General features: G+C 44.2%; 1 protein-coding gene across 1 annotated transcript in view; it reads left to right on the top strand.

The window, feature by feature from the left end:
- Positions 1 to 16825, top strand: part of LOC149418311 (peptidylprolyl isomerase domain and WD repeat-containing protein 1) — a 37996-nt gene that overhangs the window by 7438 nt on the left and 13733 nt on the right. The window contains exon 6 of the mRNA XM_089638733.1: positions 11638 to 11872. Coding sequence (XP_089494859.1) covers positions 11638 to 11872 — 235 coding nt within the window. The remainder of the gene's footprint in view (positions 1 to 11637; positions 11873 to 16825) is intronic.

The raw sequence follows: 16825 nt of genomic DNA on the forward strand, positions 1-16825 counted from the left end.
ATGTCTTATTTGAGGTTGTGTTAAAATGTGAGCTTAAGTATGAGGTTATGAATATACTTTATAACAATAAATCAAATATTGTGATGCGCTTGATGTTATTATAAAGGTGAGTAAATCTGCCGTGCCTTGGTTCGGAGCCCACAGACCCAGAGCAGATATTATGTCAAACGAGGGCATTCGGTAATGTTCGTAAAGTTTTGTTTCCGAGTCCAACAACACCATCGCGGCGCACATGAATGTTTTTATACCTACTAGCACCGTTCAAAATGTTTCCACCGTTTTATAATGAATATTTGTATCACCCCATCGTTTCATCATGACAATTTATATCATCCCGCTATTTTCTCATTTATTTTATAATGTTCAATTAATGTGGAAATTTATATCATCCCTCTATTTTCTCATGACAATTTATATCACCCCTCTATTTTCTCATGACAATTTATATCATCACTGTATTTTCTCATGGAAATTTACATCAACCCTCTATTTTTTTCATGACAATTTATATCATCCCTCTATTATACCATGACAATTTTACTCATCAAACTATTTTCTGATCATAAAATAGCGCAATAATCCATACCATAATATTGTTGATGATTGTTTCTCATCATGCACTTTATAAAATGAGTTGTATCAGACGTGATGGTGACACACAAGACTGTAGATAGGGCCGGTGATCCCAATCTGTGGAGGCGTAAGATGTCTTCCTTCAGTGGCGTGGAGGGGTAGAACGGGGCCGTCTCTGATGCCGTTGTAGCTGGTCCGAATGCTGTTTTCGCGTCCTTGATGCTGAGTCCGGATCCGGCTCGAAGGACCACTTATGTATCAAACGTGATGGTGACACACAAGACTGTAGATAGGGCCGGTGATCCCAATCTGTGGAGGCGTAAGATGTCTTCCTTCAGTGGCGTGGAGGGGTAGAACGGGGCCGTCTCTGATGCCGTTGTAGCTGGTCCGAATGCTGTTTTCGCGTCCTTGATGCTGAGTCCGGGCCTGTTCCGACGCCGCCCCACCGAACTCGCCACCGAGACACACTCGCCAGAGGGACCGAACGCCAGGGACCACGCCGCGCCCGCAAGTCGCAGCACGCCTCCCGAAAAAGGGTGTAGCCGAGCTCCACGGGGGGAGTGTTACGGACGTACTGCTCCGGGCTCGGCCACGGTCGCCAATCTATAATCTACGCCAATCTGTCTAATCCTAAATTGTATAAAATGAAAGAAATCTATAAAATGTATGTCTGAACCCCTATGTAAAAATGAATATGTAAACAATAAATGAAACGTCGGAGCTTGGCTAGGAGACACGGGCAGAGAAGTATACCGAGAGAGCTGGTGGATTAATAGCATTTAATTAGCATAGCATTTAATTCGGGCACGGTTATGAGAATCGTGCTTATACGAGAGGGAACGTTCGGCCGCGACCCGAAGCAAAGGGCCGTGCGCCGTCATAGCGTGCGAGGTGGTTTGCCGCCCGAACGTTCCACAAGCGCGATTCTGAGGACCGTGCCTGAACACAGAGAGGCCGTGGTCACGTTCGGCCACGGGCCCAAAATTACCGGCCGAGAGGCGGTAACCAGACCGGCGGCGGGGCCGCGAGCGCGTCACAAACACGGGCTTCGATTCCCAGAATCAAAGAGAAAGTTGGCCCGTGTGAGCGTCGCTCGGCCAGCGCCTGCCGCCGGTGGCCTATAAAACGGGCAACAGTCCCTTGAAAAGACAGATAGCCAGCAACCACCACCAGCTCAACACCTCTCTCTCTGCTCTGCCTTCTACCTCGCTCCGACTTCTGCTTCTACTCGCCTTCTTTCACTCTGACCCCCGCTTCACCCTGGACCACGGACTTGCCTACCCCTTCGGACCAGACCCGGACTCAGCATCAAGGACGCGAAAACAGCATTCGGACCAGCTACAACGGCATCAGAGACGGCCCCGTTCTACCCCTCCACGCCACTGAAGGAAGACATCTTACGCCTCCACAGATTGGGATCACCGGCCCTGTGCCAGACGTAATGTGTGACACACAAGACTGTAAACAGGGCGGTGATCCCAATCCGTGGAGGCGTATGATGCCTTCCTTCAGTGGCGTGGAGGGGTAGAACGGGGCGTCTCTGTAGCCGTTGTAGCTGGTCCGATGCTAGTACTCGTCCTTGCTGTAGAGTCCGGGTCTTTCGTAGGGGCAGAGAGGTCCGGGGTGAGGCGAGGGTCAGAAGAAGAAGAGAAGGCGAGTAGAGTCAGAAGTCGGAGCGAGGTAGAAGGCAGAGCAGAGAGAAGTGTAGAGCTGGTGGAGGTTGCTGGATATCTAATGTTTCAAGGGACTGTTCCCGTTTTATAAGACCCCGGCGGCCTTCGCTGGCCGAGCGACGCTCACACGGGCCTGCTTTCTCTTTGATTCCTGGAATCGAGGCCCGTGTTTTGTGGCGCGCCCGCGGCCCGCCGCCGGGTTAGCTACCGCCTCTCGGCCGGTAATTTCGGGCCCTGTGGTCGAACGTGACCACGGCCTCTCTCTGTTCGGGCACGGTTCTCAGAATCGCGCTGGTGGAACGTTCGGGCGGCAAACCACCTCGTACGCTATGACGGCGCACGGCCCTTTGCTTCGGGTCGCGGCCGAACGTTCCCTCTCGTATAAGCACGATTCTCATAACCGTACCCGAATTAAATGCTATACTAATTAAATGCTACTAATCCACCAGCTCTCTCGGTATACTTCTCTGCCCGTGTCTCCTAGCCAAGCTCCGACGTTTCATTTATTGTTTACATAATCATTTTTACATAGGGGTTCAGACATACATTTTATACATTTCTTTCATTTAATACAATTTAGGATTAGACAGATTGGCGTAGATTATGGATTGGCGACCGCGGCCGAGCCCGGAGCAGTACGTCCGTAACACTCCCCCCGTGGAGCTCGGCTACACCCTTTTTCGGGAGGCGTGCTGCGACTTGCGGGCGCGGCGTGGTCCCTGGCGTCCGGTCCCTCTGGCGAGTGTGTCTCGGTGGCGAGTTCGGTGGGGCGGCGTCGGGACAGGCCCCCGGCGGCATGGTCCCCGGCGGCACGGTCCCCGGTGGCACGGTTGGTCTCCGGCGGCGTGGTCCCGGGCGTTGGCAGCGAGGCCGGTGGGGCGGCGTTCGGACAAGCCATCCTCAGCGTTGTCCCGGCGTCGGCGTCGGCGTCGGCGTCGCGCCGGGTGCTCCCATGCGTGATCCAACCGAGGGCTGTCCGGGACGTCATCTGGCCGCTCTCTTCCTTCCGCACCTCCCGCGACACGATAAGCAGCCCGTTATCTTGTCCGATCAGCAGCCGGGGTTTCACCTGCCGGCGGCCGGCCACTGTTTGTCGCGGGAGGTCTAGGTCTGTTACGGTGTGGGCCGTCACCGTGAACGCGTCTCCGTCGCCGCGCACCGACAGTCTCACCCGCCGGGACGTAGCATCGGATGAGCACATCCCATTAGCGCCCCGAATTCGCAGGCCACGTATCGGACCCGCGGCTCCAACGATGTCTGCAACATCTGCCTCGACTAGGGTTATTGCAGAGCCCTCGTCAAGCAGCGCGTGCACGGTCGCTCGGCCCCCGGGGCCGCACAATGTCACGGGAATCACTTTCATTAGCACTTGTCCCTCACTTTCCCACGTGTTCGTGACTGTGTGCGTCTCGGGGTCACGAGTGTATGCGTCATCGTGCAGCAAGCGGTGATGCGGGGCCCTGCACGTCCCCACTCCGCAGTTGGTCCGGTACTCGCACCGTTTTGTCTGGTGCACACCGTCCAGACACTTAAAGCACAACCGTGCGCTTTTCACAAGTTCCCAACGCGCACTGATTGTTTCTTCGGCGAATCGGGGACACTTGTAGAGTTTGTGCGAGTCGTCTTTGCACAGTGTGCACCAAACTTCACTGCGGGGTTCCGGCCGCTCGTCGATCACGTGCACATTTTCACGATACGGGCGGGCGGCCCGCTGATGTTCGACCGAGCTGCTCGGCCGCGCTGCTCGGCCATTGTCGGTGAGGCCCGACCGCGGCACCGCGTTGGTCAGCCGCTTCAGGAACGCGGCAAGCTGCACCACGGTGGCCGCGTGCGTCTGGTCGGCCACCTTACCCAACCACAAGAGGCGTAGGGCTAACGGCATCTTCGAGGCGATTTCGCTGAGGAGGGCCGGGTTGGAGAGGTAATCGCCCCGCAGATTCCCCAGCGAAGCCACGATGTTCTGCACCGTGCCCGAGAACTCCACCAGAGCCTCGGTCGATGCGTCCTCTTGCAGTCGGGTTAGCCGCTTTATCCGGTCGAACATGACCGCGGCGACCGAGTGCGCGCCCCCAAAGCGGTGCTCCAGGACATCCATGATTTCCGGCACCTGCGCCGGGTCCAGGAGGAGAGGGCTGACGGCTTCGCGCGCCTTTCCCTTCAGGGCACGCTGTAGCCGCATCAAATTCTCGGCCGCCGTCATCCCGCAGGTGGCCGTCGACTGCAGGAATTGTGCCTTCCAGGCCTGCCACTCTATGGCGTCGCCAGCGTATGGCGGCAGGTCCTTGGCGCTGGACTGCCGGGCGATGAGCGACGCCATCCGCTCATCCTCGGGGTGGGAGCGGGGTGTACCGCCGGCCTGGGACTGCCGGAGGGCGTCGGCAAACATGGCCGTCACCTGGGCGAGAGGGACACTCCCCTGGTTCACCCAGTCCCGCGTCTGCCTCGCTGCCTCGTCTGCGCGGTTGAAGGCCCCGTATCCATCCATAGGGGGCTGCGATGGCGAGTCTGCACTCGGGGGAAATGCTGAGAACTGGGCGGGCCCGCGGGTCACACCGGGATAGCCGTACTGCGGCTCTGGTCCACCTCGCAGCGCCGCGGCGCCTGGGGAAGCGCCGTCCGTGAGTGGATCCGCAGCATGGTTTCTCTCCGTCCCGGTGTGAGCCCTCACGGCGCGGCGCGAGTTCCCGAAAACATCGGTAGTCTGGGCTGTGGCTTGTGGCACAGTGGGTTCTCCCCCCACTGTGAAGGTATGGCTGTGACCGGGGCCGCTAGGGGGCGCCGCAGTCTGTGGAAGGCCAATGGTTTGCGCCTCCGCTGCGTAGCTCCGAGTAGGTACGCCCGGGGGCGCCGGCGTCGGCCCGTAACCCAGCCGCGGCGCAGTGGTGTGCGTCTCCGCTGAGTAGCCAGGACGCGGCGCAGTGGTGTGTGTCTCCGCTGAGTAGTCCAGGCGCGGTGCAGTGGTGTGCGTCTCCGCTGAGTAGCCAGGACGCGGCGCAGTGGTGTGTGTCTCCGCTGAGTAGCCCAGGCGCGACGCAGTGGTGTGTGTCTCCGCTGAGTAGCCAGGGCGCGACGCAGTGGCGTGTGTCTCCGCTGAGTAGCCCAGGTTCCGCCTGAAGCCGCTAGATGGCGCCGCCGTCGGTGGGTACTCTGCCCGTGGAGCTGTGGCGCGCGTCTCCGCTGCGTAGTCCGGGTCTCGCCCGAAGCCGCTAGATGGCGCCGCCGTCGTCGGGTACTCCGCCCGTGGAGCTGGGGCGTGTGTCTCCGGTTGCCAGGCTGCAGGGGAAGCGGTCCGCGGGAGGCCCTTCAGCGTGGCGATCAGTTCTGCCATCTGTCGGGTGTGGTCCTCCTGTAGCTTCCGGTTGTGCCGCCTCTCAGCTCTCAGCTCGAGCTGCACCTGCCGGAGCGTGTCCTCGCTGGAAGCCTCGCTTCTTGACGAGACGTCGGCCGCGGCAGGGGGCGTCTGTGGTGGTGATGCGCCGGAGGGACCAGGCAGTAGGTCCGCTCGGGGATCAGAGGGGGCCAGGGGGGCGGTTGGCCGGAGTCCGGGGGGCGCGGCTGTGGCCGCCCCGGTTGGTGTGGGATCATCGCTTCCCTGCGATGAGTCCCCGTCAGCGCTATTCTTCCCAGAGCGCAGTGAAGGTGACATCTTCCACGGAGAGATCCGGCTCGAAGGACCACTTATGTGCCAGACGTAATGTGTGACACACAAGACTGTAAACAGGGCGGTGATCCCAATCCGTGGAGGCGTATGATGCCTTCCTTCAGTGGCGTGGAGGGGTAGAACGGGGCGTCTCTGTAGCCGTTGTAGCTGGTCCGATGCTAGTACTCGTCCTTGCTGTAGAGTCCGGGTCTTTCGTAGGGGCAGAGAGGTCCGGGGTGAGGCGAGGGTCAGAAGAAGAAGAGAAGGCGAGTAGAGTCAGAAGTCGGAGCGAGGTAGAAGGCAGAGCAGAGAGAAGTGTAGAGCTGGTGGAGGTTGCTGGATATCTAATGTTTCAAGGGACTGTTCCCGTTTTATAAGACCCCGGCGGCCTTCGCTGGCCGAGCGACGCTCACACGGGCCTGCTTTCTCTTTGATTCCTGGAATCGAGGCCCGTGTTTTGTGGCGCGCCCGCGGCCCGCCGCCGGGTTAGCTACCGCCTCTCGGCCGGTAATTTCGGGCCCTGTGGTCGAACGTGACCACGGCCTCTCTCTGTTCGGGCACGGTTCTCAGAATCGCGCTGGTGGAACGTTCGGGCGGCAAACCACCTCGTACGCTATGACGGCGCACGGCCCTTTGCTTCGGGTCGCGGCCGAACGTTCCCTCTCGTATAAGCACGATTCTCATAACCGTACCCGAATTAAATGCTATACTAATTAAATGCTACTAATCCACCAGCTCTCTCGGTATACTTCTCTGCCCGTGTCTCCTAGCCAAGCTCCGACGTTTCATTTATTGTTTACATAATCATTTTTACATAGGGGTTCAGACATACATTTTATACATTTCTTTCATTTAATACAATTTAGGATTAGACAGATTGGCGTAGATTATGGATTGGCGACCGCGGCCGAGCCCGGAGCAGTACGTCCGTAACAGGCCCTATCTACAGTCTTGTGTGTCACCATCACGTCTGATACATAAGTGACCACTCTCTTCCCTCTCGTATAAGCACGATTCTCATAACCGTGCCCGAATTAAATGCTATGCTAATTAAATGCTATTAATCCACCAGCTCTCTCGGTATACTTCTCTGCCCGTGTCTCCTAGCCAAGCTCCGACGTTTCATTTATTGTTTACATATTCATTTTTACATAGGGGTTCAGACATACATTTTATACATTTCTTTCATTTTATACAATTTAGGATTAGACAGATTGGCGTAGATTATAGATTGGCGACCGTGGCCGAGCCCGGAGCAGTACGTCCGTAACATGAGTCATGATCCAAAATGAACCATGAAAATGTTCATCATCGCTTTAACAATAAATGCTTTTACATTGGTTAATATACAATGTATATGTAGGTACTATATTGTTTCTGTCATGCCTATCTAGCCAAGTTTTCCAAATATTTAATTGTATCATAATGTTTTATGTAATTTGCTTCCATAAATTTCATATACATATCATATCATACTTTAAACACAATGATTTCCCCAGTCCTTCTTTTTGCACAGACGGTTCTTATCATAATTTTTAAAAATTTCAGTTAAAGGCCGATTCAGACCAAAACCGACATAGAGCTAGACCTGGAAGAAGAACATTCTTTCTTGATTTTTAGTGTAAAGATAATTCGTTTTTACCATTTACACCAAAAGAATACCAACGAACAAGAACTAGATTTCTTGCAGATGCTCTAGGGATGAATGCCCATTGCTCTTTCTTCAACAATTAGTAGTTATGTTCAATACACCATGTCCAATCATGACTCATTTTATTAAGAGCGGGAGCCAGCTATAGGTACCAGCCCGTACGGGTCAAAGGGGTTTTGAACGATGGCTCAATTGAACGGGAGCTGTGAGCTCAGAGCGTATGAGAGAATACTGTGTTCGCCCGATACAGCGGTATGAATGATTGTACGATTCTTGTTACCGGTACGGGAGAAAGATGCTAAGCAGTAGTAAGTACGTGTGAGAACACATGTCCAAGGCCACATGTCAGACTGTCAGATGCCATTTTCATCACTGAGTATGTAATGACAATTAATACTTAGATAATTTTAATGGCGCTATTTCTCTAAAATATCTCCTGATAAAAAAGGGTAACCGTTCAATTGAGCCGTTGTACGGTTTACCGGGAGTCGTACGAATACGACTCATGGAAAAGAGCTAGCACAATTGTGCGGCTTGTTCATGAATGACTCATCGCTATCCGACAGAAAGAGCGATTTGTACATCAAAGTTAAAAAATTACTAATTAATTATTACTTGTGTACTATATTTTCTCTTGCTTAATGTGGCTCCTACAATACATCTTAAATCTACTAATTGGTGCAGGCTTTATAGTTTCCGGCATCGCATTATAGTATTTCATCTTTTTGTAGAGTAAACTCTTTTGCACATTGGCTTTGTTCTTTTTTGGTAGTCTGATTTCATACTATATTATACTGTAATTTCAAATGCTACATTTATTATTATGACCGACACAAAGGTTTGCCCCAGGCAACTGTTCGGGCTCACTTGCGGCGGTTATTTCATAGGAACAAGAATTCTCCAAAATGCTTTTTCATCACACCACACTGTCACATTTTACTATTTCACCACGTCACAATGTATCTCACCCATAGACTAAATACAACTAGACAAGCCGTGTAACCATTGAAAAATAACCTCAACACAATTTTGGTTTGGTTCACGTGCACATTTATGAAAAGACGCACGCAAACATTGTGTCGCAATGCGAAATGGGCACTGTGCATTGCGTTTTACCTTTTGTTGGTCTAGAGTTAAGCTATTTTGCTTGTCAGCTATGCTGGGCAAGTTCATTTTTTCAATCACAAAAATAACCCAGTTCCAAATATTTTAGATTGTACCTATCGCGGACTTTATTTTAGAAAATGTAATCAGTTATCTGAATAAAAAAAAATATAAGTACCTTACCGATAGATTGAAGGCAACGCATTAACAAATATCAGAAATTAATAGAATTTCACTAACGACAAGTAAATTTTCTGACGTCATCTTTCAAACTAGTCACAATCATGACGTCATGCAGTGTGTTATACGCTTTTAACGAATACCTATAAACAATAGTACATGGCACGAGCTTGCCACATGATAATTATTGATGTGTTGGTTAAAATCACGCGTTTTTACTTGATTCGCGCAAAAAACTTTAGAAGTATTGGTTATTTTTTAGTCTTGTCTCTATTCAGGGTCGTATTAAATCCACAATACAAAAAGGCCTAATACAAAAAAGTCCACAATTATTTGCGTGTTAAATTATATGAAAAAATCGCATCGTTGAGTAATTTATTTTGTGTTTACTATTTTAATTACATTTTTCTTTTCATTGAAAAAATATATATTACTAAGTATTTATATATATATATATATATATATTACACTTACCTTTTTTTATTATAACTATTGCTGTAGAGGTGATGAAGGTGGTGGAAGATATGTTACATGAAAAGGAACATTCATGTAGGCTTAAAATGTTAGGTACAGGAATAAATATTTTCTATACATTCCGATAATTATTCTTAAAATGTCTTATTTTCGCTTAGGTTTCCCCACAAACCGAGAAAAAATTGAGAAATGGATATAAGCAATCCGGATTCAATTTTGTGAAAATAACTAGGTAATATTTATTATATATAACATTAGAAAAAATTCCCCAATTCCTCGTATATGTGCACAATCTAATACAAAATTTTACAGCATTGACATTTTTGGTAATAACCTAAAGAAATATCATTGTGAAGTAATGCGTACGATCGATTATTAATATGAGAGTATGGAATGTATCAGGAGCATCTCCTATCCTCTTTCTATTTTCCTCTTCCTCTCCCCCTCCTTTAACACCAAATTAATTTCAAGATATTAAAACTTCATTTCTAATGAACTTTAACATAAGAAACTTCTGTGGCTTGACTTCAGTTAACTTGTATATTTATATCTATCATTGTATATTATATAAAAGCTGTTTGTTTCTTACAAAATAAGTAAATAAATATTTACAAATACGGAAAAAAGAGTGTTTGCTAATTTATTTAAAAAAAGCGGATTGCAGGCCTTTAACGAACGAATGAAGAGGTTTCTGGTTGAACTTTTAGTAAATTTCGAATACATTCATTATCACGATGTCGGAATAGAGTTTTTCTAATTTATTTAAAAAAGGGATTGCAGGCCCTTAACGAATGAATAAACAGGTTTCCTGTTAAATTGTTAGTAAATTTCGAATACATTAATTATCACGATATCGGAACACGTTGACCGTACCATCATCAGGAAGCCATTTGTGTTCAAATCATTTTCATCCCAAACGTTTAGACTGCAATTTCCTTCAGGTCCTTTATAATCTTTGAGCATTATGTGTGGAGGAGAGAATGTAATATACCCACAAATTAGGTATCGTTGCTTAATCTGAGAGAGGTTATTTTAATTACTTGTTGTTATTGTCTAGCTTTGATTAAGCACCATCTATATATTTCACAAAAATGGTACTACAAAAATAAACCGAATAGGCATTTCTCTGAAATCGTATGGCATTACAGCAGTTAATATACTAAATAAATGTCGGTCCGATCGGCATGCATTTGGCAAGGTTGTTGGCGCCGTTCACTCCAATCCTTGGGAAAGAAGGTACAATCATAATTTTTTCCATAGATATGTAAAGTTGTGCCTATATTAAAAAAAGGAGAAAAACACAATGTAAAAATATAAAAGCTTATTTAATGGGCATAAATAAATTGATATTATTACCATGTAACCCCCACCCTCCCTTGTCTCACCCCACCACACCCTCTCTGAAGCTCTGTCCTCGTCTAATATGATTTCTCTCGCTTTATTTTGATATTATATTTTATACATTATTAATAAGTACCTAGACTAGTTTTTTATAATGCCGTCTTATAAACCTAACGAAGCGGTTAAAAACAAAATAACTTTTCATTTGATTAAAGTGTCAAGCCACAAAGTAAACGCTTTCTTTGATAATTATATACTATTTTATATAAATAATTTTGTAAATTCATAAAACTTCTACTCAATAGTAAATATTTGTACGTTTCCCGTTTTGGTTCAATATGTAGTGTACAGAATCCAATACTTAAAATGTGAAAATTAAAATCATTTTGTGTTATTTATTAGTCCTTTACCTGATTCAGACCTGGTTAAGCAAAAAAATGTTATTTTTGGTGACGGTTTTGTATTCAAATTACAACAACAACTCGGTAAAAAAATGAACGCTGTTCCTTGGTTTCGCTTACGAGTTTGAACGTTTGTACAAGGAGTTTAAACAGAGTTGGGTTGTTAAGTTCATCTCCATATTTGTGACGTACGCTATGTGGTGTCATTTTTAAAATGGATTTAACTAGACAAGGCTAATCTAGTATAAATACATCAATGATCTCACCACATTGTTTCATCACACTGTCACATTTTAGTATTTCATCACGTCACAATGTATCTCACCACATTGTTTCATCACACCATAATTTATCAACTATATTGCTTTGTCACACCACACGGTCTCTCACCACAGTTTAATCACACCACATTGCGCCATCACCCAATAACTTATCTCATTACATTGTATCTAACTAGATTGTCTTGTCACACCAGATAATATTTCGCCTTAATCACACCATACTGTTTCATCACATCATAACTCTATCCACATTGTTTAGCCACACCATAATTTCAAACAATTACCCCTCATTTGCAATAACCGTTTGAAATAACCAAAGGGCCGTGGGCACAAATCCAAAGGTGCCGTATCGCTGGAGATGGAGGCGTCGGACAACCCGGCCCTGGCAGCCGTACCCCCTGACCCCACCCTGTTCTGCACGGCCTTCAAGAAGAACCGCTTTTACATCTTCTCGAGAAGAGGGCCCGATGACTTGAAGAGCACCGACACCGACCGAGATATCTTCAACGAGAAGCCGTCCAAAGAGGATATCATTTCCGCTACGGAAGGACAAGGTATGTTTGTTGTGTTTTTTTTTTACAAGAGTTTTCAGCTTTAATCTTTGTCACTTGAAGTATTGTGTTGATTGGATGGAATATTATCATCTATAATTCGTAGTAGGAACTATGCTGTGGCGAGCTTAAAAGCTGAAATTCTGTGCCTGCCCTGATAAAAACTAATCATTAAAGAAAATAAAAATAAATTATCTTAAGGTCTTCCATAAATTTGTGAAAAACAATTTTGACACAATAGCAATGCATAGATATTGTTGTATTGATTCTATTTGACAAATTTATACTTTTGAGTATGATGATAACACTTCGGCACTTTTCAAATATTCAATGCACTATTCATGCGAAAACTATATACATAATATAATAGCCTACCTTTGGTCATAGATCAAAGCACGTCACTGGTATCAAGAGTACATTAGATGGTAATAGGGTTGCCATCTGTCCTGATATATCAGGACTGTCACTGTTATCGAGCCCTCTGTCCCAACAAAACCTATAAACATTTTCCGTGACCGTGCTGACTACGAGGCAACGGCATGCAGCGATTCAATTTGTGTGGAACAATTTTTTTGTGTAGTTAATCCCCCCCCCCCCTTAGGTGGGAATGCTACCGGTATTTCAATAGTAGACACTAGCGCCATTGAACCCTTTGGTACTGGTGCACAACCAGGAATCATACCAAGCGCGCTTCCAACATTTGTATGCGGTTGACATTAAATTTGTCACTTTAGAATGTGTCGCTTCTATTAAGTAGTTATTCCTGAGTTTAACAGTTTGGCTGTGGAATGATTTGCCACTCTCTGCGTTTCCTCCTTCTTGTAACATGGATCTCTTCAAGGTTCGAGTTTAGTCCTTCCTCCTGTGTGGATATATATATATATGTTGTAGACAACGTTCCCTCTAATTTTTTAATGTGTTATCAACTTATCTGTGCAAGATATTAAATAAAAAAGATATGAGTGTGCAAATACGCACTTTCATGCTGTTGTGAATCGTGCCCTGCGTAGGTTTCAGTGATAGCTCAGAGTAGAGGTTGGAGAATCCAAATCTTTCTGGTAAGGGTCAGCCAACAGGCTTTTATACGGGGAACGATGCCAAGTCAGACTACTCCATATTCGTCAAAATGAAACTCAATTGGGATTATATGTTAATATATTTACATGCACAAATACACTGTAGTACACAAATGGAAGACACAATTAACATCCTAAATAAATTCCTGACTGTTAGAACAAACTCTCTCGTAAATGTTTCTGGCTGGCAAGCTTGTGTATCAAAACATTCAAGAAATAAGGCACATGATGAGGAAATGATAATATAACGGCTTACATGGTTGACTGGATGATGCAACTCGTGGGTGATGAAACACAGTTATGACGGAGTATCTTCCGTGATGTACGCGCCACTGCGCGTACGAATCTCAATTGTAAAACGGCACATAATTCAAGACCGGTTTTTTTAAGGTATTACGCACAAAAATGTCGTTTAAATCGACCATGTTTTGAGAGCGTCTTTGTAATTAACCACACACACATAGTGTCAAGGCTGAGGTCAGATCTGTAGTGAGGAAGGGCCGCCGATGATTTACCGAGCGTGTCTGTCGGAGTGTGGGCTGTACAGTGTTGACAACTGTCAACCGCGCGAAATGCGCAACTATCAATGGTACCAACTGACAGCTTCTTAATTTAAGTTCGCAGGTCTTTTGAAAGTGTTTGATTTATTTCGTGACAATGCGTAGATAAAATTAAGCAACCAAGCTAATGTATTACGAAACTAGAAGATTTTCTTACCCCATAATGTTCCTTCTTAATCCAGTCCAGTTGGTTATTAATCGGAAATACATTGGTACTAGTTAATGACGATTATTTGTGTAGCTACTGTTATATTCCTGTTTATGTCGTTTCCTTACCGGCCCACGAAAGAACGAACAAGAAGAAGTCTAACAAACTTGGCTGACGAATTTTTCTCGAAATTATGGTTGCCTCGGAAGGATATGTATTGTTTCTCAGTTACACAACAATGAAACAGTCACAGTAAAAAGTGTTTGTTCAAAACACTTAACATAAGGTGCGAACCCTGAGGACCTATCATAAAATCTTGGTTACTGTTAAACTACTTTCCCAAAACAAAAATCTGGTGACAGGTTCCTTTCCTGAGATGTGTGCGGAAGATGAAAACATGTGTGTGGACAAGTTTCATCAGACAAGTGGCCGCACACCCGCACACCTTAGAGGGAATAATGGTTGTAGAATTTATAATGTTTTCTCAATACATATATGTACTCATTATAAACTAACTAGCAAATAAAAACCCGCTGTCACATTTTGAAAACTTCAACGGTTCTTTTTGTAAATAACAGAGGGCGCCACTTCCGTCTACAACAATCATAAACTGTACAGTCATTAAGATAATAATACTATCAGATTTATCACTAAATTTCTATTTCCATATATTTACATATATGTATTTAAATTTTACCTAAGCATTTCTACCACAACCTATTCACATGATCACTGTTGAATGGTTTGAAGGTTTTGTTTTCAATTTATGCATATAATTTATGAGACATTCTTTAGGCTTAAAGGCAAGTGTGGTTTCTAGATTAGATTAAAAAGCAATAAATAATTGTTCAGCTGTGAAAACACGGTTTTATTGATTGAGTCAGGCACTGTTACACATTCATTTTAAGTTTTCCTCTTCACAGCAATAAGATCACAGAAAAGAAATCATAATATGTAAAGTCAATATTTCATGTTATATTATAAGGTATCCAGACAGTACAGAACAGTGACAAATCAGTTACAAAACAGAACACTTTTGAAAAGTTATGAAAAAAAAACTAGGTTGACTTGGTTAGGTTAGGTTTTTATTCTAGCTTTTTATCCACAGACATATGAATATAATAGACGAGAAGTTAAGGACGAGGGGTTAAAACAAGAGTTCCGGGACGCAGAGAGGAAAGCTGACTGTGATTCGTCAATAAATCAATCTGACAGTAAATAGGCATCTCGCATTATAATATCACCATTTAGTTCTTAAAAGTAAAATCTGCTATTGAATGAATAGACATTTTTACATGGGAGCGCAAATTACTCGCCACGTTATGAACAAATTTGCGAAGTCCAAATTCGGCAAAATAAATTTCTTCTATTTTCAGAGTCGAATATTTCGTTTACGTATTTAGTTAAGACACTTTTATAAATGTTCATAATTTACTTCCCAGCAACCAACCAGCTTTGTGTTCAGATGTATCTCGATGTGATAATATATGTTTCTACAACTGATCCATATTATACGATGTGAATATGCTTAAAATAAAGTAAAATAATGCTTATATATGGAATGTAATACGACAATTGGGTTTATTCTCTTTTTCACATCTATTTTTACAAGTTTTCATAACACAAGTCACCATTTTGCCGTGTTATTTCGTAAAATGAACCGATGATGCCTCGACCATAGTTTGCACAAGAATGATGACGTCACGTTTTCTAAATTCACTTGAGGCCATACGCGAGCCCAGCCGGCTCCAATGGAACCGGTATGGGGAGTGGGGAATAATACGCTTTTAATCACTTAGGGCAGGTCTACTAATATTCATATGTCTATGTTTTTATCACTTTTCAAAAGTCTGTTTTGTCATTTTTCTATTCAGTTGTGGAGCCATATTACGATACTAAGGTTGCAAAATGTTCTTATAGTTTGTTTAAATGCTCTGACACAGAACATTTTATCTTAAAAAGTTATCTAATTCTGCGTACACTTGCAAGCCGATCGAAAGGAACAAACCAACAGCAAACAGCCTTTTGTGCATTTTGGAGTTGGTTTGTTTCTTTCCTATTATTTGTGGTTCCATTTGTGCTTCAGCTCGCAAATATATACGCAGCATTAGATGCACCCCCTGAGTTCATAAACCCATCAAAAATGTTGTAGTTTTGTTTATTACAAAAATTAATGTACTTGATATTATTTAAAAATATATATTTATTTATTCACACTTAGAAGGCTTTTACAAGTATACATTTTGAAAGGTAAGTTGTTCAGGAGTAAAATGTTAAGTGCATAGTACATAACGTAATAAACTGAGTATGATCCATATAAGCAGGTAGGGGAGGTACCTACTATACAAGTTGTCATAGAGAGTTCCGATTTATTATTACATGGTACAATATCCAGAAGCTCGGATATAAAACTATGCAATTCCTTGAAACAAGCAATTCTTACCCTCACGCAAAAAAGTCATTATTATATTATGAATGATTTTCACCGCAGTTTGCACAGAATTCTTTTTTACATAGTGTCTCCATACTCTGCTTTCTTTTCCTACTTGAAGTGGGGTATTTCATGTAATTAGAAAGGCAATGAATAATAATGTATTGATTTACATATTTTTTTATCAATATTATTAACTACTGTATATAATACAATTTTTATATGATCCATTAGACTTTTCAATTAATATCACATAATATAATAAAATGGATGTTATTTATTTATCATGCTGTAAATTGGAGTAAACCATATAAAAGTTTTTTGCAGTTTCATTGCAAAATTTATTCTAATTTGTAACGTAGGCGTGATCACGGCCATATAGCTTCTAATAATGTACAACCAAAATATGAAATTAGTATGTCAATGTTATTCATTAGGCTAATTTGCAGTCAGGGTATGTAAATTTTATGTATTCTTGCCGATATTTTGTAAAATAATACCTTTTTAAAAATTCAAAGTGTTAAAAGAAATATTATTTCCATAAGTAGTTCAGATTTTCACTTCGATATTAACCTCCTTTTCCATTACAAACGTAAAGAAGGCTGAAGCAGCTCTTTAACTAATTGTTTTATGTAAACATTTTATGTTTTATTTTGTCTTCTGTTATATGTTTTTTGTTTAGTTATTTCGCGGGACTGCTGTTTTGCATATCGAAGGCGTTATCAAACTGTTTTACTTTAC

The sequence above is a fragment of the Hesperophylax consimilis genome, chromosome 13 (genome assembly GCF_061612785.1).
Source record: "Hesperophylax consimilis isolate HC1 chromosome 13, BYU_Hcon_1.0, whole genome shotgun sequence".
NCBI lineage: Eukaryota > Metazoa > Arthropoda > Insecta > Trichoptera > Limnephilidae > Hesperophylax > Hesperophylax consimilis.